Raw genomic sequence first — 24930 nt, 5'->3', positions numbered from 1 at the left:
ATTTTTAAAAAAACAGGGGGAGGCGAGCTTCACTTCCTTGGCCTCTGACCTTTGGAATGTTGTGCTGATGGCTTCTCTCCCTCCCTCTCCTTCTTCCAGGTCTCAGCACACCTTCTCCCACCAACCCATTCAACGTCATGGACCAGCCCAAACCAACTCTCAACCAGATGCGGACCAGCTCCCCAGTGCCCACCATAGCTATGGGGATGACCATGAACTCCATGACCTACAGTGCTTCACTCCCTCTCCCACTCAGCAGCATCCCACCAGCGATGGCCCTCCCGGCCTCCATGAGTGCCTTCCCTCAAACTGGAGCAGGGCCTTTCCCAGAGCTACCTGGCAACTTGCCTCAACCTCTCCTACCACTGTCTGGCTCAGGTCCCCCGCCACTACCTTCTCAAGGCGGTATGAACCCTTTCCTCTGAGAAGACTCTTGTTGGTGTCATGCAAACTGTTCTCTTGCTCCTTCCCCAGCTGCTATGGAAAACCTCCCATGCAAAATGGCTTTGTGGGCACATTAGTTTTGATGGGGGTGGAGGGAAACGTCTCCCTGGAAACTCTTCTCTAGTTTCTGCCTAAGCCAAAGAGATTCATAAGCAAGAATCTCCTTGTTTGGTGGCCTACAGAAGAACCAATCGCTCCATCATGTTGAACATTGCCTGGAGTCTGCTGCCTCTGATGGAGAACTGGGACATCCCTGCCACTAGCTGGCCTTGTTTTGATGGGTACCCAGGAGATGGGAGGTCTTTTAAGAAGGGCTTGAGTTTTCAAGGGTCTTCATTCTCCAGTGCTTTTATGTTGGTACACACAGAGGCTAGGATAAAATAAAAATTAACTCATGGAATATTGTCCCTTCAGAGGGAAGGGAATCAAATTATTTCGTAACCTGCATGGAAAACACAAAAATGTTTTGCCAAGGCTTGCAGCGGCACTGCGTGCATGACAGTCTCACTTCTGGAAATCAGGATAGGTCAGCAAGTATAGCAGTGTTATACATTAGAGGAAATCCAATTTCTTTTTCCACAGTCACTTTCACTGAGTCCCTTAATGAAGGGCAGTCTCTTCCTCAGTTGCTGTTGTCCTCCAGTTACACTATGGGGGAAAAAATACATATATTCAGAAGTCTGCAACTAGAAAACCTTCCTGACTGTAAAAATAAACAGCAGCAGCAGCAAGACCAACTGCACACACATTCTTCTTTGTGCACCCTTCATTCTGCTTACAATTTTTGGAGCAAAGTTGATACATTTTGAGACTGGTTATGGGAAGGAGGTGTAACAGCATCAAGAACAACAGCCTGACCACTGGAAGTCTGGCCCAACCTCTTCTGGCTTCTAATTCTTGAGTAGCAAATTTGCCCAAATTACTAGCCAGGCTAGAAACTTGCCTTGTAAAAAAAAAGCTCCTGAACTTGGATGCTCAGGATTCTGAAGAAGCATTACACTTTGCACTAGGAGAGCACAATTCTCAGTCTCTTGTTTCTGCCCAGATGTTCCTTCATTCCAAATCCGATGTCTCCGCCACTTGCGTTTCTGCCTCCTTCGGTCCGAACGACGTTTTCCTTTGACCCCTCAGTAATCATTTGAGGAATCCAGTTTCTCCTTTGTTATCATCATGGACAACCTCTTAGTTATATGCTTGATCACAGACTTTTGTTGCTGTCCCCAGCGCCTACCTCTCAAGCCACAAACTCAAAAACATGGGATACCTGCGACTGAGGGGCACTCCAGAAAGTGCAGATTCCACAGTGGAAAAGGGTGTTTGAATGAACTTTGCGAAACTCACGAGGAAGTTCTGGACTGCTTTAATGGAGGCAAATGATGGAGGTCATTGTTTGAATATGATGTCGGGAATCCTGACTCCGTGATGATAAAACTTTATTATTGTGTTTGATGGCCTTGGAGCATTTCATTTTGGGGCTTAAACTTGCTTTAAAAACTCGAGAGAGAGAAAGAGATAAATGTATCAATAGGTGCGTTATCTTCAATTCAGCCAACCTCTCCTTCCAAGCTGGAATGGCAGAGACAGAGTGTATGTACAGCATGAAGTTAAATCCCAGTTACCAACTGTGTCTTAATCTAGGATTTCAGCATGCCAATACAAGATTCATCTGCAGGACAAGATGTTTGTGGAGCACTGATCCAGCTAGAATAAGCTTGAGGTGGGATGTGAATAGGGGGCCAGGCATGGAGAGCATTGTGGTACAATCATTGAAGTTTTGTTGCCTATGCTTAAGCAATCACCATACCAATACAACTTTTCTGGCTATAATGGAACATAAAGAGGGGGGAGGGAAATAAGAAGTCAATAAAAAGTTCAAATATGCTTGAGGTTTCACACTTCATAATGGATTTCTTTTCTGTGTTAAATCACCTTCCTTCTCTTCAGGTTTGATCAAAGGGGTCTCAACTAAGGTTGCACACTTTTCGAAGGAAAAGAGTGGCTTGTGGGGAGGAGGTGTCCTGCTGTCTTTTAATAGCCCGACTATTTACTTCTTTTATGCCTGCACACTGCCTCTATTGGCAGCTGCTTCAGTTACATCTTTGTTTGAAAACTAGGGTTTCGTCTTTCCAGCTATACATGCCACTCAAATCAGAGCCAGGCCAAAGCTCTTCGGTCTTAGTATAAATGGATAATTGCCATGACATGAAATCACCATTCAAATATGGTTATGTGACAACAGTACAAAGACAATTCAGAGTGTCAGCAATGTCCCTTGCCCTCACTCTCAACAGGCAAACATTTCCCCACCTGCATGCAACTCCTTGTGAGCTTTGCTGACTATTCACTGTTGGAGAGAGCATGATAATGCAGTAGCTGGACCTCCAGGCTGTTTTGAAATGCCTTGACGGTGCAAATGTCCTTATGCTAATTAATAACTAGAATCCAAGGTGCACCATATGATCAAAAACAGGAAGATTTTTGAGCTCCTTGAGCAGTCTTCTTTAGCAACCTGTGTTGACAAACAAGATTGTAGTCTAGTGGAGCCTTTGTTATTTGCTAACTGCAGGAAGTTGAGTCCTTTCCGAGCTGAAATGAATGAAAGCTGCTAACTCAAGTTCAAAACAAATCAGCATACCTCTTGTTTGCCATGTTAAGGCAACAAGCTAGACGTGTGCTGATTTGTTTTGAATTGCATTTGAGCGGCCTGGGTTTCTGCAGTCCATGCTAAAAAGAAGAATATTCAGCACTGGTCTATAGTTCCTCTTGAGATGAATGTAATGGAAAATTCACTGATGTTCTTGCTGGCAAATTAAAACCATTTACAGTCTTGCATGGCTGCATTCCCTGGGCATTTGTTTATTGCTTGCCAGCACAGGTAATGAGAGGGCATCACCTAGATCTTCCCCTGGGCAACAATTAACATGCTCTGACACTCTTTGGTTTAAAAGCAATCTCAAAAACAGGATTCTCTTTAATGCCTGCTACAGTTATTTCATTTACATTGGGTCAGGAAGACACAGGTTGCTTCTATGCCAGTGCCCATTAGCGTGGCCTTCTATAATGCTTCATTAGGAAGTATTGGTTAGCAAAAGAACTCTGCAATGTTAATTAAAAGTTACCTACTTGTAGCTTCTGGTCATTTTATTGTTTGTTCAGGTTGCTGTAGGAGAATATTGGTGATGAAACACAAAACAAAATAAAACAGAGATTCTATTAATGGTAATGAAGGGGTATCGGTAATCCTGCTGCTGTGCTTAACAAGATGCAATAACACAGGCAGAAGTTTCAAGCAAGCTGTTAATTACAAGCACAGGAGCCCAAAAAAGTCTCACTAGAACTTTGGCTGTCCACACTGGACAGGTTTGCACTACAATGGCATTTTGATGCAAAATGCCCCTCACCCCAACCACCCATAATACCAGTTGCTGGGACTCACAAGTATGGAGAGTGCTGCTCTGATCTTTCTCTTAACCTATTTTGGAAGGGCCCAAATACAGCGATTAAAATAAAATAATCTCTTATCTTAGCTCAGTCACAAGAGAAGTCCTTTCTGTTTGACTCCAGCTATTGAACTTCGTAATGTTTCCAAAGAAACTTGGTTTTTTTAAACCATTCATTCACAATATTTAAATAATAGGTTTGATGAACCCATTACTCAGCATTGAAATGTCTACATGTGTCACTGTATGCCATGAGGTATGTATACTATGCTAGTAGAAAGGTATCTCATCTTTTCTAAGAGCATCATTATAGCAATGTAGTCTAGATTTGCATTGGAAATGGTTGCTGTAAAGTAAGCCGAGTGATAACCAGCAACAAGGCAGGGATGGGAGCCTGTGGCACTTCAAATGTTGTTGGACTACAGCTCCCATCAACACCAGCCAGCATGGCCAATGGTCAGGGACAATAGACATTGTAGTCCAACATCTCATGAGCCACCGGTTCCCCCCACCCCCTGCTCTAAGGGCAAGATAAACGTAATCAAAATGCAGAGAGTTGTTGGAAGGTTCATAAGGATATCACAAATCACTGCTGCAAGAGGCTTAGAAATGAAGGTTGAGAAAGGAATGGGGAATATTTGTTTCTCCATATCTTCTTGACTCTAGCTCCCTTCATCTCCAGCCAGCATGCTCAGTCGTCAGAGATGACGGGGATTGCAGTTTAACAACATTTGGAGGGCCATGGCCCACCCTGATATAAAGCAACAATAGTGATGTGGGGCAGAGGAGGATCTGTTTTAGGCTATCTCTTGAGAAGCTAATGAATTATAACCCAATTATCAACGGGGTTTTGTGACTGGTTGCTATTCTGATTTTGTGAAAGCTTTTATCATAAATGATATCTGACAAGTACCATGCCCCTCCACAATTTGATAGTAGCTTCAATTCAATACAGTAGCTTGGAAAGTGCCATTTAAAATTAAAACAAGCAAACAAACCTTTAGGTAGATGAGATTAGACTATTTCAGTTAGATTTGTTTCTGCCCAGGCATAGGAAAAAACAGACTAAATTCCCAGTTTCAAATGGGCATAGGTGGGATTTAAATCTGATCATTAAGATGCTGACATACAAGTTTGCGGGTAAGTATACTCACTGACTTGGCAGTTCCCCAGCCAATATGCTTCATGTCTTTTATATGCTGACAGTATATAAAGCTCATATTCTGTGCCACCACTCTGAAACTTCAGAAAAGCCTGCAGAGATTGGCTCCATCATAGCTGCTGTTTTCATTAATGTATCTAACTGAAAAATGCATAGGGCGTTAAGGAATTTGCTGCCCCAAGAAGCAGTGACGGCCACCAATTTAGAAGGGAAATAGACAATTTAATGAACATTTAGGCTTTCAATGGCTATTAGCCATGATGTAGATAGGTACATGCTACCTTCAGTCAGGACCAGAGTCAACATGCCTCTGAATACCAGTCCCTGGGGAACAGTTGTGGGACAAGCCCCCCCATATTCTCTTTTGGGGCTTTCCAGGTGCATCGTCCTGGTTGGCCACTGTGGGAAACAAGCTCAGCTAGATGGTCTGATCCAGCAGGCTTTTCTGAAGTGGCTTGCCTCCCTGCTTTTTCCAGCACCAAGCACCATTTTTATTTGGACGGGTAGAAGCGGTGAGGGTGCTGTCTTCCTCCCTTTTCTGGCCCCCAAGGGCATTTTAAGGCAGGGGGTTAGAAGCAGTGATGTGGATGTGGTCCCTACTTGCTTCATAGGCTGTTTTTTGCATTTTGATTTATACCGTATTGGCCCAAATATAAGCCATACCTGCAAATAAGCCGCACCTTTAAAACTCAAGAAAAAAAAAGACAATACCCAAATATAAGCCGATTCGTTAGAATTGTGTCGTATGCTGGTGGTCCTAGGAGCTATGCGCTGCTGTGGCGCCTGCCATCTTGCCTCACCAGAAGTCCCGTAAAAGCCAATTTTTGTAAGGTTGCGAATTTAAGCCGCACTTTTAACTTTTCATGGTTGGAATTTGGGAAAAAAAGTATGGCTTATATTCAGGCCAATACGGTAATAGGTGATAGGGAACAGCAAAAGGGATGCCTGCAGGCCTTGCCTTGTAGGTTGCCTTGCCTTCTTGTCCTACCCGGTTGATAATAATAATAATAATAATAATAATAATAATAATAGCCTCCAGGCAGCTCAAGATGGCCTACATGGTTCTCCCCCTCTCCAGTATATTATCCTGGCAACAATCCTTTGAACCAGGTTAGGCTGAAAGACAGTGAGTGGCCCAAAATCGACCATATCCAACCAATAAATTGCTTTGTTCTATAGGAAAACCAGTACTGTACTCCCAATTTTGTTTTGAGCCACACCCTCATGGCAGCCATTTTGTGTCAAGCCACCCGCCTTGTGGCAGCCATTTTGTGACCAGTGCGCATGACATTCTCTCAACATTCCAAATATGCCACCGGGCCGAATAAAAGTTGGGTGACCTCTGTGAAGGCAATAATAATAAAGTTGCTACCATATAACCAGCAGGGGGCGTTTGTTCTGCTAAGAGTTTGGTGGCAAAGGAAGCTTGTCAAGTACAATTTTGCCTACTGGAAGTGTTAAGAGCCATCTGCTTTCCTCTCCCACACATCACATTATAAGAAAGTATTTATTTAAACATGCTACAGTATAACTGTTCTATTTGTAAAAATTCTTAGTGGCTTACAAAGGGAAACAAATACACCCCCAAATGAATTCAAAAATACATTTGTAAGAAGAAAAAGAACAAGAAGAAAACAGTGTGAAAAAGCCACCAAAGGTTTACCTAAATAAAAATAGCATATATAGAAGCCAATTGTCTCAATCCATGGTAACGTGGACAGTGAAGCAGACAGAAGCTTGAAAAAAGACTGCAGTCCTGTGCACTCCCTACCATTTGCAAAATAAGCTACATGAAATGCAGTAGGATTTACTTCTAAGTAGACATGGATAGGTGGGAACTGTGTGCCTAACCAGGTTTTCAAAGGGTTTCATGTTCATCATCTCAATAATCTTTAAAACAGCCTCGTATGGTAGGTCAGTAGAATATCCTCACCCTAAGCAGTGAAAGCCATGGCTTACCTAAGCTCCTGAAATCTGAATTTGTAGTAGAGGTTTATCAAAGATTTGAACAGCTCAATTCAAGCTGAAACTGTTTTTGAGGGGAAATGCCTCAAAATGCAGTGTTGCGTAAGAAATAGCAGGACAGATATGGATTGTGGCTAAAATCATGTGTAAACCACTTCCCAAACTAGCAGTGAGAGTGCACTGGATGGAGAATTAACCAGAGTGTGTACACAACCGAAGTCCCACTGAATTCAATGCTTACTTCTGAATAGACAAGTATGAGATTGCAGTTAATTTGTGTGATAATTATATTGGTTGTGGCTTTCATATTGTTCTTAGTTTTGCTCAGACAGGGATTATTTCCGTTCGCTGCTGTTTTTAAAATTCTTCCAGTCACTTTGATTTCCTATCTGGGCCAGCTGTTGCCTCAGCAATCCGGTTTATGCCCCTCCTTGAAATATGCTGACTTAAATTTGCATTTTATTCTTTTTGCAGGATAGAAATCAGGCTTTTGTTGCTGCTCTTCTATAGACGACACAGAGCCATAATTAAGTCTAGCCTCATTTCACAAGACTACTCCTCCCAACCCCAAAAATCTATATATAAGAAAAACAAGCCCGTCTCTCTATCCTCCCCGGGAAACCCTCCTCCAGCAGCTGCCTCTGCAACAAAGTACTTTGTCTCCTACCATCTTATTAAAAAGTTCTAGAAAAAATAACTTTTTACTCTCATGGGCATCTCTGCCAGCTTCACCCCCCCATGCACAAATAGTAAGTCAATGATCAAAAGTCAACTAGGCACCCGAGGAGGTTAATATGCTGAATACGTTTCCTGGGCCTTGGGTGAACTTCCTCTCCCGGTTCAAACCAGAGTCACACCCGTTCCCTGACCCTTGCTCTGGCTGGCGTTTCTTGCACGGCTACCCAAGGATCCGGAATAACTCGGCCGTCCCTCTCACCCCCCAAGCCCGGCTACCGAGAGAGCCAGGCTCCTCCTCCCTGGGCAAGCGGCGCTGCCTGCCTCTGCCCGCCAAACCCGCTCCGGGGGATCCCTTTCAGCGCCGCCCTTCGTTGCCCAGCAGCGGGACCATGATCTCCGCCCCGGTCGCGCTCTTGCGCCGCGCTGGGGGCCGCCTGCTGCTCCGCCGGGCTGGGCTCAGCCGAACCTCCTGGGCTCGCAGGTACCGGGCCGTGCAGGCGAGCGACGTCGCTTTCCCACCCTCTTGGCCCCGGGGGACCTCCAGATCCGGATTGGCGACGTGCTGGTGTTTGTTTACATGCAGATAACAGCAGCCCAGGGGCTGGCTGGCGTCTCCGGGTCTGTTTTGGCTCCCTCCCTGCCCTGGGTGACTCCGCAGGGGAGCTTCGGCCGCCCCAAATAGCCTTTGCATGGGGGGCGGGGGGCGGAACTGAACAGGCTTGGCTGCTGCGGATTGCACTGCACGTTGGCGTTGCTTGGCCCAATGCATTTAGCCCTACGGGGGAAGCGGTGGCAATGTGGTTTCGCTTTGGGGCGCCACAACTATAGAAGAGCATGGCATGTGCAGAGCCCTCTTCTCCGCCCTCCTCGTCCCGTCTCCCTGCAGATATAGACGGCGAGCTTCGCTTACTCACACTCAGACCCCCTTTCACCCCTTGCAAGTAGGACAGGGGCAGGAGCCAGTGGCCCTCTGTTAGTGTTGTTTGGACTACAGCTCCCATCATCCCCTCCTCACACCATTGCCATGGGGCTGATGGGAGTTGAAGTCGGGCAGCGTCCGGAAGGCACCAGGTCCCCCAGTCCTGCAAATAGAGGAGGTTTGAGCTAAACGGCGCTTTTGAATTTCTGCTCGACCCTTCAGTATTTTTCCTGAGGGGCTCCATGGCTGGTTTCCTGTCTGGTTCTGCTTCTTGTTGCAGTTTTCGTTTGCTCTGCCGTGCTCTACTGCAGATTTATCCGCCGGTCTAACTATTAGAGCGCAGAGAACATTCAGTTTCTCTTTCCGCCGTCGCGCTTCATTGCATTGTTAGTGTTGTGTTTACAGTTCCTGCTGCTCCCAGATCTCTAGCCACACCTACCTATCGCTTGCTTAGAGTGCCTGTAATATGACACTTGGATCTTGTGCTATACATCCACTGCACTCCATCCTATGACACATTTACACATGTTCTGAAGGAATATAGTTACTAGAGACTGTTGCTCTCCCTAAGTGGCCAGCTTAATCACTTGGAGAGAGTGGAGTACTGCAGAGGTTTCACCCTAAGATGGCTAGTTTCCACCGTTTTTAATACCTTCAGCTCAACCTCTTCATTATGTGGCACAGCCTTGATTGGAGATATTTTCGGGACCGCAAAGCTGACTTGGAAATTTTTCAGGATTCCAAGATCTTTGTATCATCTTTCACACACCCCTCCCTCTTGACCTCAGAATTGCAAGGCCTTTTTTTGGTTATGTAACTCAAAGGTCATGGTCTCTGCCATCCATGGGGCCTTTAGGATCTAGGCAAATGGATGCAACTGTGCAGGAACATGCAGTTTCATCTCCCAATTTTAATCTGACGATTTGCCTAAATCAAAGTCCTGTTTATAGCCACCAGTCACTTGAACTTGCTTTTCCTGACTTTGGTAACTTTGCAGAGCTACCTTTCCCAAGACTTTGCAGAGCTACCTTTCCCAAGATTCACCCATTCTTCTCTCATTCGTACAAATTTTAATGATTACATTAAAGACAGTAATACTATAAAGAATTAACAGTATGCATGAATATATTCCAGACCCATTTTGCAAAATAATATGTAACTTAATACAGTATAGTCTGTGATGCAGGTGTATCCCTAACCATACATTCAGATGAAGACACCTGTTTGTTAAGTGCACAAGGTCCTTTTTTTTATATATAATAAATTTTATTAGTTTTCATCCAATTATACATATTATCCCGAATACAACAAATTATGACTGTTTTGGACTTCCTTCAGCGGCACAAGGTCCTTTTTAAAAAGGTGTATACATGTAAAACACCTGAGGTTTAGACCTTAAACATGACACATATAGCCTTAAGATACATCCTATGAGATATATAATGTAGTGTTGAGTCTCCCGAAATAGTTTAAAACGGTCTCTGTATTTGCTTCATTCCTTTCAAAGGAGCTGAACTGAAGCTTTTCCAAGACTGCGTTTGCTCCACCCTCTGCAGGAAAAGTGAATTCTGATTGGTTAGGCACAAATCACGTTTCCGGAATGTGGGTGGAGTCAACACTTTTTTGAAAATCCGCATCTCTGGTGTGGTTTCCTTGTGATGGCAAGGGTAACCAAGTGACTTTAAGGAAGAGACGAGAGAGGCTTCCCGGTCAAATTTTAAATAGAAGCAACAGCAGGGAGTCTGCAAGGCGTTTTCTACTTATCTGTGTTTAACAGAACTATGATTGTTCTGAAATGTGAGATCTGTTTACATTACGTGAAGCTGTGCTGCTTTAGAAATAACGGATATCTGAATATAAGGGATGTGTGGCAGCTTTAAAGAGGAGACAGCTTGATGTCGTAGTCCAGTTTGGTTGTGTACCTTCAATTTCCTGTGGGGCTGTTTGCTCTTAGAACTCTCCTTTAGATCTCAACTGTAACTTCAGGAACTGGTACCTGAATTTGCTTTGCTTTCTTCATCCCTCTTCATTCCCTTTTCCTTTCGTACTGTGCCTATTAGACTGTGAGCCTGTGGAAAGGAACGGGCTTACCTTTTAATCTCTGCACAACGCTTTTAAACACTGTGTAATGGATAACAAATACTTTAGAATCAAGACATTCCTGGGCCAAGGAATTACGAGCATGTGGCCTATTGCGAGTGCATTATAGTAACATACGACAGAGATAACAATTTGGGGGAAATGTGTATGTTGGTGGAAAGCTTGGGAGCGATAAAGAGGAGATGCGTTTTTGGATGGTCTTGTAAACTGAGGCGTGGGAGGAAGGGTGAGGTATAACTGAAGGCTGCGCATGGCAAATGGCAGTGGCTCTGTAGGGCTTCAGGGAAGAAGAGAGCCTGTAGGGCTCTCAGCTCTACCTGCAGGTGCCGGGACTTCTGCATGTCTTGAGCTATAGCCAAAGTTTGCTGCAATCAACCAAAGCTGGTAAAAAAGAAAGAAAGGTAAAGAACCCCTGGATGGTTAAATCCAGTCAACGGTGACTATGAGGTTGCAGCTCTCATCTCACTTTGAGGCCGAGGGAGCTGGCGTTTGTCCACAGACAGCTTTCCAGGTCATGTGGCCAGCATGACTAAACCACTTCTGGTGCAATGGAACACTGTGATGGAAACCAGAGCGCATGGAAACGCCATTTACCTTCCTGCCGCAGTGGTACCTATTCATCTACTTGCACTGGTGTGCTTCTGAACTGCAAGGTTGGCAGAAGCTAGGACAGAGCAACGGGAGCTCACTCCATCACAGGGATTTGAACCGCCGACCTTCCGATCGGCAAGCCCAAGAGGCTCAGTGATTTAGACCACAGCACTACCCGCGTCCCTTTTACCAAAGCTGGTATTGTGAACCTAACATGAGAAAATCCCTGTCGTGCAGCAGCTGAATCACTGGACAAGGAGAGACGCTTTTCTTTCAGCTGTGGCGCAGCTCCCTCACAACCACAACAACACTTGCTGCCATAGGCTTCCTCCAAGAGGGAGCTCCACCCCAAGAGAGGTTCTGTGCCTGAAGTCAACAGGCATGGTATACCTTGGGATTGGCAGCAGGCCCCTGAGGATAGCCCCAGGCTTCAGTTTCATTGCTCGCAGTCCTAGGCTTGCTTCTTCAGACAGAGAAGCCTACATTGTTTATTAATATAATGCAGACCCGAGTCTGTGCAGATGCTGATCTCATTGAGAGGTGTGTCGGCCTCACAGACAGGCCTGGCACTGGAGCTAATCCAGATCTTAGCGCTATGGGGATTAGCCTAGCTAATAGCCTTCTGTCTGTGTTTGGTGTTGCAGATCTATACAACTGAGAGCAGCCTTGGCCATGGCCACGGGAGGGAAGGGCAGCCAGTCTAGCACTGCTCGTCCCACGAACCGTCTGATCTACGAGAAGTCTCCTTACCTCCTTCAGCATGCCCATAACCCTGTTGACTGGTAAGAGATGCTTTCTTTTCATGGGCTGAGAGGAGGGAGGCATGTTGGGTGGGCTTTAGGGAAAACAAACTCGGAATTTCATGGATGCTTTTCTGCAGGAAATAGAGCCTTCCTCTCCCACTCTCAACTGCTCCCAAGCCTCCTATTCTCCACCTCATTTTGCCTTTGCTTCTACATGGTGCTGTATGACCTCTTTCAGTCTTCCCCTAAACAGACTGTTTCCAGGAAGCTTCTTCCTTAACACTTTCTGTAGTCTCATCCTCTACTGAAACAAAACTTAGGAATGTAGAGCTATATTTGTTTGCATAACTACCCCCTAAACAGATTTTTGAAAACTTAATTCTTCTTCTTCTTCTTGGTGTGATTTTTCCATTGTTTGAATGATCTTTTATGCGACTCAGTCCTTGCTGCTGCTATTTTGAGTTCCGGTTACCATTGTCCTTAAAAAAAAATTGTATATGATGATCTCTCTTACTGTACACTACGCTGAGTACATCTTCTTATAGGGCATAACTGAAACGAATGGATACACAACTAATAAGTGAGTTATGTGATGTTTGTTTGGCTTTGGGCACTGACTTCCTACCCTGAGCTGAGTACACAAACTTACAATGCTACTGAAGATCAGAAATGTTTGTGCTTTATTTTTCAAGGCTTAAGCTCCCTCTCTGACTGCACTGAAACTGTTATATCATGGCTTAGTAAGCCTTTTTGCCCGCTCACGAAACCTCATGGCTCCTGCCCTTGTGAGAAGGGATTTGTGGGCAGAAGGCTTGTTCCAACTTGGTTGAGATGTGAGCATCCACACCTGCCCCATGTTCTGCAATACTTCTGCAGTTTTGACTATGGAACTAGAGCCTCTAAATCTGCTGTTGTACAACACGATTCCCCCCAAAGTGCTTGCAGAATAGAAGTGAGATGCTTCCTATAGTTGTTCAACACCCAGAGAGCTGCATCTAATTTATAGCGGTCCATGGGGATTTAAAACCAAAAATCCTAAGTAAGCATAGCTAGTCTTCTGCCAAATGATCCTCAGCAGTAACAGCCCCCCCTAACATGCTAGGAGATCAGCCAGGTGTTTCGGCCTCCACAGCTGGGTGTGTCTATAGGTAAAAGGTAAAGGTAAAAGACCCCCGGACAGTTAAGTCCAGTCAAAGGTGACTGTGGGGTTGCGGCGCTCATCTCGCTTTTCAGGCCGAGTGAGCCGGTGTTGGTCCGCAGAAAGTTTTCCAGGTCATGTGGCCAGCATGACTAAATGGCTTCTGGTGCAATGGAGCACCGTGATGGAAACCAGAGCGCATGGAAACACTTTCTCGCCGCAGCAGTACCTATTTATCTACTTGTACTGGTGTGCTTTCAAACTGCTAGGTTGGCAGAAGCTAGGACAGAGCAACAGGAGCTCACCCCGTCACAGGGATTTGAACCGCTAACCTTCCAATCAGCAAGCCCAAGAGGCTCAGTGGTTTAGACCATAGCGCCACCTGCGTCCCTTCTGGGGTGTGGTAATAGCAGTGGAGCAAACACATCATCTACAGACATAGTGGCAACTGAAAAGACCTTGTGTGTAATGGGAAGGATCAGGGTTTAATCAATGAACTGCTTAATATCAACTGCTTGCATGAAATATAGGCATATTGATTTGAGTGATTATAAACATAAATCCTGGCATATTTCTCCTCTTTCTCTTCCCCTCAGGTATCCTTGGGGTCAGGAAGCCTTTGATAAAGCAAAGCGAGAAGATAAGCTGATATTTCTATCTGGTAACAAATTAACTTCTTCGTTTTATGCTACCCCTACATGCACATTTACGACTTTAAAAAGCACATGCACATATCTGTGAGTTCTTAAAAGCATAGAGAAGAATGTCTCCTTCTCCTTCTCCTCCTCATTTTAATTTTATTCCATTCTTCAGCTGAAAACGCTCCCGAGTGACTTACATACAAATGAAAAAGCAACAGTGAGGAAACAACCCCTGCTTTCAAGCTTAAAAGACACGACATAAAAAGAAAAAGGGATGGGGAGGGAGAAGGGGAAAACATGCAGACTCCGGCACCAGCTCAGATAGTTACAGTTCTTGTAGCAACCAACTGGCATGGAGGCTGCCCAGGTAGCCTGGCAGAATGGCTATGGCTAGGTTTCAGCTGAGGAACAGTCAAAGGCAGCTGGTCTCTCAGCAGGGCCCATGAAATAGCCTTGCTTCCCTCCTCTCCATCTGCTGCAGCCTGACAGGACGGCTGCTGCGCAGTGACAATGCTTACTTACTTGAAAACTGCTTGAAACATGAAACAAATGTTTGCGCTTGGAGGAATAAATATCGTCCAAATTGGGTCCTCATCTGCTGGGCACTCCCTTGCTTTCAATGAGCTGCTTTCTGGGAGAAGGCGGGGCAGTATTTTTCCTGGCCTTGTAGTTTGCATCTGCAAAAGAAGAGCACAGGAAATACTTGTGAGGATAAGCTACTCAGCCTACCTACCTTGTGAAGCTCATAAATTTACTAGTGGAGGAGCAGATCCGGTATCTGGGAATTGCTCCAATTTGAGTTTCAAGCAGATGGGGATTTGGAGCTTGGGTACACGTTAGAGTAATACTGGGAGTCTTGGATTTCTTCTTTTAAGCAATTCTAACAGCACAGGGCTATGCATGTTTACTCAAAAATAAGTGTGCAGAGGAGTGGAATCTAAAAATATTTCTTCCCCTCCCCTGACCTCCTCCTGCTTTTTGAATTTACATTATAAGCAACTTAACTTATAGAAGTTTACTATAGTATGGGGATAACCTTCCAAGTATTATGACTATAACTCCCATAATCCCTTGCCATTGGCACTGCTGGCTGGGAATAATGGGAATTATAGCCTAACGACATCTGGAGGTCACCACATTGGCTACGTCTCCTATAGAAACATCTGCTTAGACATTCTCAGTTGCTTGTTCTTCTATTTCCCAGGCTAGAAGTGTTCTAGTTACGTTCTTCCAAAAGGTCACTTTGCTGGGGTTTAGAAGCCTTGCATCGTTTATAGCCAACATTGAGCCATGAAAGGGCAGCTCTCCGTTTGTTCTCATGTTTGTACATGCAGGTCCCACTAGCAAAATGCTTGTTATAGGAAAATTCACTTATCCAAACATGAGGAATTAGTGCTCAAACTTTGCTACACACACTGCAGATTCAGATATCCAAACAGCTGGAAGTGCGTGTAGTACGTGCAGTGCGTGCAATTAAGCAGCCTTAAATAAGCATTACCTTTTGGGTTTTGCTGGTGCATGGCAGCTGTTTTGCCAGAAACTATGGTTGGGAAGGAAGGGGGAGAGATCAGACAAAATAAGGGAGCATTTTGCCCTTCCATAATTGCCTTTTGCAAGCTTTCAGAGGGTTTTCTCCTCATTTTGGGGTCAAAATTCTGTGGCTCACAATGCATTAGAAATTTCCCCTTAGGAATAAATGGAAATCGTCCATTCGTTAGACAGATGCTCACCTAACAATCAATTTATTGAGAATGCATTGTGTTTGGATAGCAAAACCTGTGTGCTTTCTGCTAAAGCAGGCACGACCAGTGTGGTGCCCTTCAGATGAGGTCACACTACAACTCTCTTCTGCCCCAGCCATGGGGATGATGGGAGTTGTAGTACACCAAGGTTGGCTAGCCCTTTCTTAAAGCCAACTCCTTGTCCTAGCCTGCTGAGTTGCTTGACTGATATACTTTTCTGTTTTGACTTTTCTTGCCACCCACTCCTCCCTGGGTACAGCAGGGCCTTCTCCTTCGGTGAGCCTTTCTTTAACCGCCGGCGTTTGTTTTCAGTTGGCTACTCGACCTGCCATTGGTGCCACGTGATGGAGCAGGAATCCTTCCAGAATGAAGAAATTGGCCAGATCCTGAACGACAACTTTGTGTGCATCAAGGTGGATCGGGAGGAGCGGCCGGATGTCGATAAAGTCTACATGGCCTTTGTGCAGGTGGGGAGCAGGAATGAGCATAGCAAACAGAAGATAACTGTTGCTCCTAGAGGCAGATGTTGAAGAGAGCCATATCTTTTTTTTTCTCCTGCAGGCAACCAGCAGTGGTGGAGGTTGGCCCATGAGTGTGTGGCTAACACCTGATCTCAAACCATTTGTAGGCGGGACCTATTTCCCTCCCGAGGATGGAATTTACCAGGTTGGCTTTCGGACCGTTCTGCTTCGCATCCTAGAGCAGGTATGGAGTCCGGCATCCAGGGTCATGGGATTGGTTGAGGTCCTCACTGGAGCAGTACACCGGGGACCACACTGTACTCGTTCCCATAGTGTCAGGTGTCAGGGAATCCGATCCTCCCACGGTAGGCTGCTGGGAATAGATAAGACAGGAAAAGTTCTTACCAATATCTTTTATTCAATATTCACAGAGAGAGGCTTAGAAATGCAGCCTCTTGGAGTAATGGGTGTTGCTCCGAGTAGATCTCCACCTCCCTGTTCTCTCCACTTCCTCAATCGTCAACAGCACAACCTACCTTACAGTGGCCGCTTAGGGTCATTTGTCTCCAAGCCCTTGGCTCTCCTATTTTCTTTCATATATATATATATATATATATATATATATATATATATATAACTTTTTTTAACATATCATTTTCAACAGTAATTAAACATACTTTTACATCTTATACAATTTTTTTGACTTCCATCAATCACGTCTGAAAATTTTCTCACATTCACTCTTACCTTTAAATCTCGTAACTAATATCTCTATTCTTTCCCTACTTTGCAATATTTCATATACTTCTCCTTACAAAACTTCTTGTAGTCCTACTAGCGTAATTTATTGATTACAGTTGCTTTTCAAATAGTTCGTATATTTCTTCCAATCTTCTGTAAATCTCTGGTCCCGCAGGTTTCAAATCCTTCCTGTCATTTTGTCTAATTCTGCGTAGTCCATTAATTTTGTCTGCCATTCTTCTTTCGTCAGAATTTCTTCTTGCTTCCATTTCTGGGCTAATTTGCTCTCCTACTTTCAATGCCCACCGGGTTCTGGGAGAAGGGGGGGTATGGAATGCTTCCTAGTGATAACGTATCAGCCAGCTGCTTCAGCTCTGCCTCCTCCTCTCCCATTATTTCCCAACTTTGCTCTTCATCTGCCTCTGAGCTATGACCTCCGGAAAACCGCTTTTGTAAATCTATACTTCATCTGCCTCTGAGCTATGACCTCCGGAAAACCACTGTTGTTCCTCTTCTCTGGTAGGTTCAGCTTGGGGAGGCGGTCTTCACCACTCCTCCTCTGTCCAGTCCCTGACTCATAGTGGCTTGTGTGCTGGGGCAAAGCCCCAGAGCTGTCCTCCTGATGCTGGCACCACTGTCCTTCATCGGTTCAGGGTGACACCAGCAGAGCCCAATCAGACACCCCACCCCTCGTGCATCTGTGCAACCCCATCCTTGCCCCTGCCTTGCCCAAGTCCCACTCAGGTAAGCTGCAGTGGTGTCAGGAGAGTGGCAGTGCCCCAAACATGAGAGCTAGTGTGGTGTAGTGCTTAAGAGCGGTAGACTCGTAATCTGGTGAACCGGGTTCACTTCCCCACTCCTCCACATGCAGCTGCTGGGTGACCTTGGGCAAGCCACACTTCTCTGAAGTCTCTCAGCCTCACTTACCTCACAGAGTGTTTGTTGTGGTGGAGGAAGGGAAAGGAGAATGTTAGCCGCACTGAGACATCTTCGGGTACTGATAAAGCGGGATATCAAATCCAAACTCCTCTTCTTCTCTTCATACCATCCACTTCTGGCTGGGACTGAATTTTTCGTCTAAAGGCTTTTTAGAGCAGGGGATGTGAACTGATTTTGTCGTTTGGGGGTGAGTGTTCAGGGCAAGATGAATTAGGGAGAGAGAAGTTGATTAATAGGAATTGGGTTTCATCACATTTGTCCAACGTGGATAGAATTTGCTATGGGGTAAGAATAACTGGGCATTAACAATGTTTTTCTCCTTTACAGCTTAGTGTGTGCCCGATGGAAGCATCTGGGAACCTAGTTTTAATGAACGATACGTTGGCAAACATTTTTGCGGCTAAAAATGTATAAGCAGACATTTTGGGGCCTGTTCTGTGATGCTTCCGTCGTGTGGCAGTGGCAACTGTAATACCTGAGAACCGTTCAGGGGCCTTGTTCACGCGAGTGGGAAAATGTGGACTCCTAGAGAAGAGGAATGGCCCTTCCACTGCTGTGCCAAGCCACACTGCTTTTGATATTTGAAAGCTCCTTTAAAATGGTGGGTGGGAAATGATTGGCCCTTTTTTTTTTGGAGGAGATAGGTGGTTGTGCGAGGCAAAAGGTGTGAGTGAATACTAGCAAAATGATGACTTGACTTCTTCCTTGTGCCCCCCCCCGTCTCCTTGCCAGTGGAAGCGGAACAAAACTAGCCTTATGGAAAACAGCCAGAAAATCCTGTCTGCGCTGTTAGCCAGGACTGATGTCGGTGCTCGCGGGGAGGAAGCACCCCCATCTTCAAAGGAGGTGATGAGCAGGTGCTTCCAGCAGCTGTCAGAGTCCTATGATGAAGAATATGGTGGATTCTCGGAGTCTCCCAAATTCCCTACTCCAGGTTAGTCTAAGATCTTCCTGTCAAGCTATCTGAGTAGCTCAGGGATGTGTGGCTCTCCTGATGTTGTTGGACTCCAACTCCCATCAGTCCCAAGCCAGCAATTGCCTGTGGTCACAGGAATGATGGGAGTCCAGGAACACCTGCAAAGCGATTCCCCATCGTAGCCATAAGAGGAGGCAGCGCTGCATAAACAACCAACCAAGGCTCATTACTTTCCTGCTTATTTGTATTCTAGTCAACTTGAATTTCCTCTTCTCTTACTGGGCTCTTCATCGGTCAACTACTGAAGGGGCTCGGGCACTGCAGATGGCCCTGCACACCCTCAAGATGATGGCCTATGGCGGGGTTCATGATCACATTGCCCAGGTATGAAGGGGTGGGGGCAGTGTGAGTTGAGTGGTTTCATGATTTTCACAAGGGGACTTTCATCCGTGTGCCATTCTCCATTCCTTGACATACAAGTTCTGTGTCCATCCACCTGCCTGATTTTGCTCATCACTCCATATTCTTTTTCAACTACCCACTTTCAGAGGAAGGAAGATCTGAGAAAAGGTAATAACAGATGCAGTGTTGCCGTGTAAAACTAAAAAATGCCCGGAAATGGCTGTAAAGTGCTGCTGGAAATAGATATAAAGTGTTGCATCTTTCAGAGTTACAGAGGTGTACCCAAGAGATTCTTGGGTTTAACAGCAGGCCGTATTTTACTGAAGAAACTGGTCCAATTCAAAGTCATTTTATATATTTCATCCCATTCATTTGTGTAGGGTCAACTTGGTTATAAACACCATTATCCAACAATTTTTAGATTCCTGTGTGTGTGTGGTTTATTTTAAAGCTGAATTCCAAGATACACCCAAACTAAATCATGTTCAGTCAGATTCTAGCAAGGTATAGAAAGGATAATCTTCTGGAAATCTTTCCAAGGGACAGAGGTGTATCTGCAGCAGGGCCTGTTGTGCATGGCCTGCTCCAGCTTTCACTTGTATCTAGCAGTAAGTGGTGCATAAGGTTCCACATGATCCCCTCCTCCCTTGTGGATTATGGACATTGTGGCAGTTCTCCTGTGGAAGAGCATCACACCACTTCAGGCTTGGTTGTTCTCGGTGGCTTCAAATCACCACCAAGTCCATTGACCCCTTTGCTGGATGCCCTAGTCCAGCGGTTCTCAACCTGTGGGTCCCCAGATGTTGTTGGACTACAACTCCCATCATCCCTGAGCTCTGGCCTTGCTAGTTGTAGTTCAACAACATCTGGAGACCCACAGGTTGAGAAAGGCTGCCCTAGTCTGTTGAACTGAGAGTTCTCTGCCCCTCTCCCAGGCATGGGATACCTGACCACAGTTACAACTGGGCAGAAGTGACGAGACGTTTCTTCCCCTCTCTCTGCCGCAGGGGTTCCATCGCTACTCCACTGACCAGCGCTGGCACGTGCCTCACTTTGAAAAGATGCTGTACGATCAGGGGCAGCTGGCAGCAGCCTACGCCAAGGCATTTCAGGTACTTCCCCAGCTCAGATTGTTGCCTCAACGATACCCTGCAGTCCCCTCCTTATTAGTTAAGGCCAGAGGACACGGTTCTCATCTTGGCAAAAGAGGCAGGCAGGAAGCAGAGCATGATGCTGGGATCGTGATACTTCTGTGCCAGCACCAGGGGGCAGCATTGTTGGGCATCTGCTGAGGTTTACAGTCAACCACCAGTGTTTCCTGGCTCTGCTGGCCCTCTGCACTTGCCCTCTCTGAGCGTGGAAGGCAGTGGCCAAAGCAAGAAGGCAGAAGAGAAGCCGCTTCTGCCAGTGCAACGATGTAGTTGAATACGGCCCTCGCTTCTTAACCTCCTCACATTTTCGGCCTATCGCTGAGATGACATGGAGGTAAATGTGATTCGCCGCCGGAAAGCAGGAGGTTAGGTGGGAAGAAGACAAACACTGGGCTTCTTGAGCCTGATTCCCGCATCCAGGGACTCGTGCCTTCATGCAGAGGAGAGGAAAAGGAGACGTTTGTTGTTTTTCTTTGTAGGCCATCTATGGCAACAGAGGGAGAGGATGACACTTGGGTGGCGGGCAGGCGGGTGTGTGTGTATGTGTGAGGGTTCACCGCTTCCTTTCTTCCTGCAGCTGTTCTTGGCAGTTACATGGCACCTCAGGAGTGTTAACGAAAACTGAGAGCGGCACTTGGGCTTTGTGGAACAGGCGGAGCTTTACAGAGGGTTGTTGGGGGGAGCGGGGAAGAGAGAAGCGAGAAATGGTTCACATGGGCAAAGGCTGCTAATGTTCGCGCTGTGGCAAGGGTGCTCTGAGATGGAAATAATTTGCTGCCACTCCCAGGGAATCTCGGGTGCCTGCCTCTCTCAGTGCTGCTTTCCACACAACAGTTCCACAAGCAAGTCCAGCCACCGCTGTGCTCCTCTTCCTTAGAAATTGGGACGGAGAGCACTTGACCATGGAGAGAAGGTTCCATTTTGTTTTATCCAAAGGGAGCCTTGGTGCTGGAGGAGGACGGAGCTGGGCAAGCCACACACAACTTGCCATGCGCACCCTAAGCTAGCCTACTGCCCTCGGGTGTAACACCTTGCCGTGTTGCCAGTGTAGAAGGTTCAGCTGCCAGTCCAGCCGGCTTCTGTACTTGAAATTGTGGGGAGATGCCATCTTCCCCCTCAGGCTGCAGAATGCCTGTGGGCCCAAATAGCAGTTTCTCTTCTGGAGCAAGTAGCACCTTGCAAGGGGGCAGGGAGGATATTTGTCGGGAAAGCAGAGTGCTGATGGGTTTGCAGGAGTGGGGTGCATTAAATCAATTTGCTCTCTGGGCCTAATCCAGACTGAGAGGGCCCATGTCTGCTTCTTTCTTTCTTTCTTTCTTTCTTTCTTTCTTTCTTTCTGAGGAGAAACGAATCAATACGACCATACATGTAATACGTTGCCTAGGATGGTCCTGAGGGAGTCAGCTGTTGGGAGTCACTAAGGTTTCAAACTGTGCTGAGACAAAAACTTATATCTCTCAGTAAATATGTGGCTTAGTTGAGGCAGGGGATTTCCCCCACTAGTTTTGGGAATGCTGAGTGTGTAAGGAAATGAACTCCTTGGATCCTTAAAAAATAATAATCTTGGTGTGGTTTCTGAGGATGACAAGTTAAGGGTCTCACCATATAAGCCTAATGATGTGCCTTCTGGTTTTACTGTGTCTGACTTGGCACATTTTATATACTCTCGGTCTCTTTGTGTTTATAATTTAAGCAGAAGCATAAACAACTATGCCTGTTTTGGGGTTTAAAATTCCATTATAACATTTTTTGGATTTATAGTAGTGAATAAATTTTAAGGAGCAATTTCAAGGGGAGGTCTAGTCTTGCAGCATTAGAGTTTCTGGACATTTAATAGCCAAGCTGAATTTTGGCAGGCGCAGTGTTTTGGGCTCCTGTGGGACTGTGATGTTACAAGCTGGGCCAACTGAAATGTTCTCTTCTGCATACCTGTTAAAGATACAGTGCTCCAGTATTGAAGGCTGGCCATCCCTCCTTTAAATGGAAGTAGCGATGCCATTTCATTCCTGCACTGTCTCCTGTGATGCATATGCTACTGTCTGCAACTCCCCACCCCTGTTTTCCCTCCTGCATCATGCCTACAGCTAATTCCTCTCTGTTTATGTTGAAGGCAGGGCCTTCTCTCTGGTGGCACCTTCCCTGCAGAATAGCCTCCCGGGAGAGTTTTGCCAGGTTTGTTCTGTCAGAGCTCTATAGAGAGTTGTAAAAATATTGTTGTGTGCACCCTAATCTCTGAGCAATGAGAGACTCCAGGGAGTTTGCTTGCCTTGGAATGAAGGTCGCTAGAGACACTGGTGCCTTTAGGATGTATGGCTTTATATGCACAGATATATAACCTGATCATAAGATGGTAGGGCTCACAGCACTAACTCTTCAAACAGATATTGCTTCCTCAATAGATTTCTGCCCTCCACTCCAAAGCCATAGCTTAGCTTTCAGCACAGATAGCCTCTGTGTCTTTTCAGCTCCCAGTTCCAGAGCAGACTAGACAAAAACTATTGGACTATTGTTTTCCTACCTGCTAAAGGATGTGGCTCCCAGACAGGTGTTGGTGGGAGAGATTAACCTCTCCCGAAAGAGCATCACTAGTTAGTTGTCTCTATGGCAACATATCTGTCCTTCACCAACTTTTTAGACATGTAAATGGATGCCTAACAGACTTGCCCAGGCCCATTACCTTAACAAAGAGACTGGTTTGGTCAGTCCCTTCTGCTACAAATTCCCATCTTACAAAGCCACAGGCTTGGTTGGGCACAAAGGCATAGTCAAAACCAGCCCCCCATCTTATAACAACATTGTTCATTCTTCCAGGCTTTTGTAGGGAGGAGGAATGTCTCATTGATTCTGGCGCATATATTTTAGCTGTGTCGTAACATGTTTTGTGAGTTTCTAAGTCGTTTAAATCTATTTATAGTCTACAGATGTAGTGCTGTGTACTGCTGATTTTAATTGCAAGAGACTTGGAGGGCTCTTGAGGCACACTGGCCAGAGCCACCTCCAGGGGGTAAATTCCTATGTAGACACCTCTGAGAGCATGCTGGGCACTCTGTAAGAGTTGCTACTGATGTGGTCATGGCTGGAGGTGAGAGCTTTCATGCTGAGCCAGTCTCCCCCTCCACACTAATTTAAATTGCTCATTACCGGGCTCCCCAGATTTGAACAGTTTGAACAGGATTTGCAGCTGTGGAATCCACAAGGGCTTTGAAGCCAGAAAACTACCCATCTGCTGCCTCTCCTTTCTGATGATTGGCTTCCCTGTATCCTGAAATAATCTTGGGTAGCCCCATTTCACATCCGATCATCTGCTTCTGGCACCGGGATAGCAACTTTCAACTTATTCACCTTTTTAAGAAAGCAGCTTTGAGAGAAATTTACGTAAAGGTGGGAGTTGTGTCCATCTGTCCCAAATTCTGCAACCGGAAAGCCGAAATCCCATAAGAATAAATTGTACAGATCAGACAAATAGGAACAGGCAGGCGCAAAGTCCCCAGGTTAGTCCTGCTGTGAAATTCAAGTTCTTGCATATCATTATTGGGTGGTTGCTGGGGTTTTTTGGCAAGGGATCAGTGTGGCATTTGGGGCCAGGATGTGTACAAATTGGACTGGAAATCCATACGGACAGGTATCAGTTACAGGTCCATCAGCTGCACCTATTTTGTTGTTGTTTGTTTCTGAGCTTATAGCAGGGACGTGTTTGCACGCAACGTACATCTTAGCAGAGCCAAGAAGAGGGCATGTGTCCCTCACAACCAGTGTCTTTCATTTATTTACTAGGCAACAGCTGCCCCAATACACTGGGGGCTGAATGACCTGGGCGTGAATCCTCCTCAGTATTCAACATTTCTGCTGCACAGAGATTGTTGAGACTGCATTGAGTAGCGTTGAGATGCCAACCTAAACTGTACCTATTGATTCTAGCAGTGATGTGTGTATGTGTATTGTGGTCCAGAGATGGGGCCCAAGCTAATCCCATTGTGGGTTAACAATTTGTGCCATCCTCCTCTCCCATTTGATCTTTAAATCATAAGCTCCCTTTCCCTTTTCCCCACCCCCCAATTACATTATCTTTGGAATGCAATCTTCCTTGTGTCTTAAAACAGATCTCTGGGGATGAATTCTTTGCAGATATAGTTGCAGACATTCTGCTCTACGTTTCCCGGGATCTGAGTGACGGGGTAAGCTATCATCTCCAGGGTCTTGCCTTGCTGCTGTTAAAGGTGGGTTGGACTTTGAGTCACCGACATCCATGTGGAACTGTTGCAACAGCAGCAGGTTCAGTCCTTGAGTGTAGATATCGTAGCTTTAGCACACCCTCCCACCAAGCCAATCCAGAGCCTTTCCTCATTGTTCCTGTTCATTTTTCCTGGGGCAAAGCTGGGCTTGTTTGGGATCTACGCTTAATGATGTACCCTCTGATAGGCTTAAACAGAGGATAATTTCTTTCAATGTTGAAAATGTCCATGATGGGTTATAAAAGTACTTCAAACAAAAAGAATTCAAATACTCTTAAAACAATAATTGTTGCAAGGGCCAAACCACATGTTACGTGCAAATTCTGACAGCTGCTTTGGGTGAGGGTGTGATGGACAGGGGAAGGGTTAAGCTTCCTCACCTCTGTTGCTTCTCTGGTTCAAATTACTCCTCCCCCAAGCTGCTTTGCCTAGAAAAAGCAGCTGCTGGAATTTTACTATACAGGCATGTGTATAAGGTGTAGTTCGTTGCTAAAAAAGTATTCTCAAAGGGGATTTCCAGGAGAG

The 24930-nt window shown here is 45.7% G+C and overlaps 2 protein-coding genes and 1 long non-coding RNA gene across 14 annotated transcripts in view; 2 read left to right on the top strand and 1 right to left on the bottom strand.

The window, feature by feature from the left end:
- EPN3 (epsin 3) overlaps positions 1-2325 on the top strand; it is a 34344-nt gene extending 32019 nt beyond the window's left edge. For all 6 annotated transcript variants that reach the window (XM_053375782.1, XM_053375780.1, XM_053375783.1 and 3 more), the window contains one exon: positions 100-2325. In XM_053375782.1, coding sequence (XP_053231757.1) covers positions 100-425 — 326 coding nt within the window. In that variant the 3' untranslated portion in view covers positions 426-2325. The remainder of the gene's footprint in view (positions 1-99) is intronic.
- Positions 837-7936, bottom strand: LOC128407424 (uncharacterized). 3 transcript variants are annotated; one of them, XR_008328798.1, is made up of 3 exons: positions 5039-7936; positions 3568-3604; positions 837-1929 (listed from the first exon to the last, which is right to left on the bottom strand). It is a non-coding gene; the product is annotated as an uncharacterized LOC128407424 (long non-coding RNA). The 3 variants fall into 3 exon arrangements; XR_008328799.1 differs by having other exon boundaries at positions 3568-7515; positions 7792-7936; XR_008328797.1 differs by having other exon boundaries at positions 3568-7936.
- A 131-nt stretch (positions 7937-8067) lies between these two features.
- SPATA20 (spermatogenesis associated 20) overlaps positions 8068-24930 on the top strand; it is a 48076-nt gene continuing 31213 nt past the window's right edge. The window contains exons 1-9 of one of the 5 annotated variants that reach the window (XM_053375772.1): positions 8068-8170; positions 11944-12081; positions 13777-13841; positions 15876-16030; positions 16125-16268; positions 18437-18638; positions 18874-19004; positions 20030-20134; positions 24274-24348. In XM_053375772.1, coding sequence (XP_053231747.1) covers positions 8079-8170; positions 11944-12081; positions 13777-13841; positions 15876-16030; positions 16125-16268; positions 18437-18638; positions 18874-19004; positions 20030-20134; positions 24274-24348 — 1107 coding nt within the window. In that variant the 5' untranslated portion in view covers positions 8068-8078. Of the gene's footprint in view, positions 8171-8283; positions 8308-8762; positions 8787-10217; positions 10406-11943; positions 12082-13776; positions 13842-15875; positions 16031-16124; positions 16269-18436; positions 18639-18873; positions 19005-20029; positions 20135-24273; positions 24349-24930 lie in introns of those variants that run through there. The other 4 variants (XM_053375773.1, XM_053375776.1, XM_053375775.1 and 1 more) reach the window with 4 other exon arrangements.

Source organism: Podarcis raffonei, chromosome 2 (assembly GCF_027172205.1).
Source record: "Podarcis raffonei isolate rPodRaf1 chromosome 2, rPodRaf1.pri, whole genome shotgun sequence".
Taxonomy (NCBI): domain Eukaryota; kingdom Metazoa; phylum Chordata; class Lepidosauria; order Squamata; family Lacertidae; genus Podarcis; species Podarcis raffonei.
This window is presented reverse-complemented; position numbering and strand designations above follow the sequence as displayed.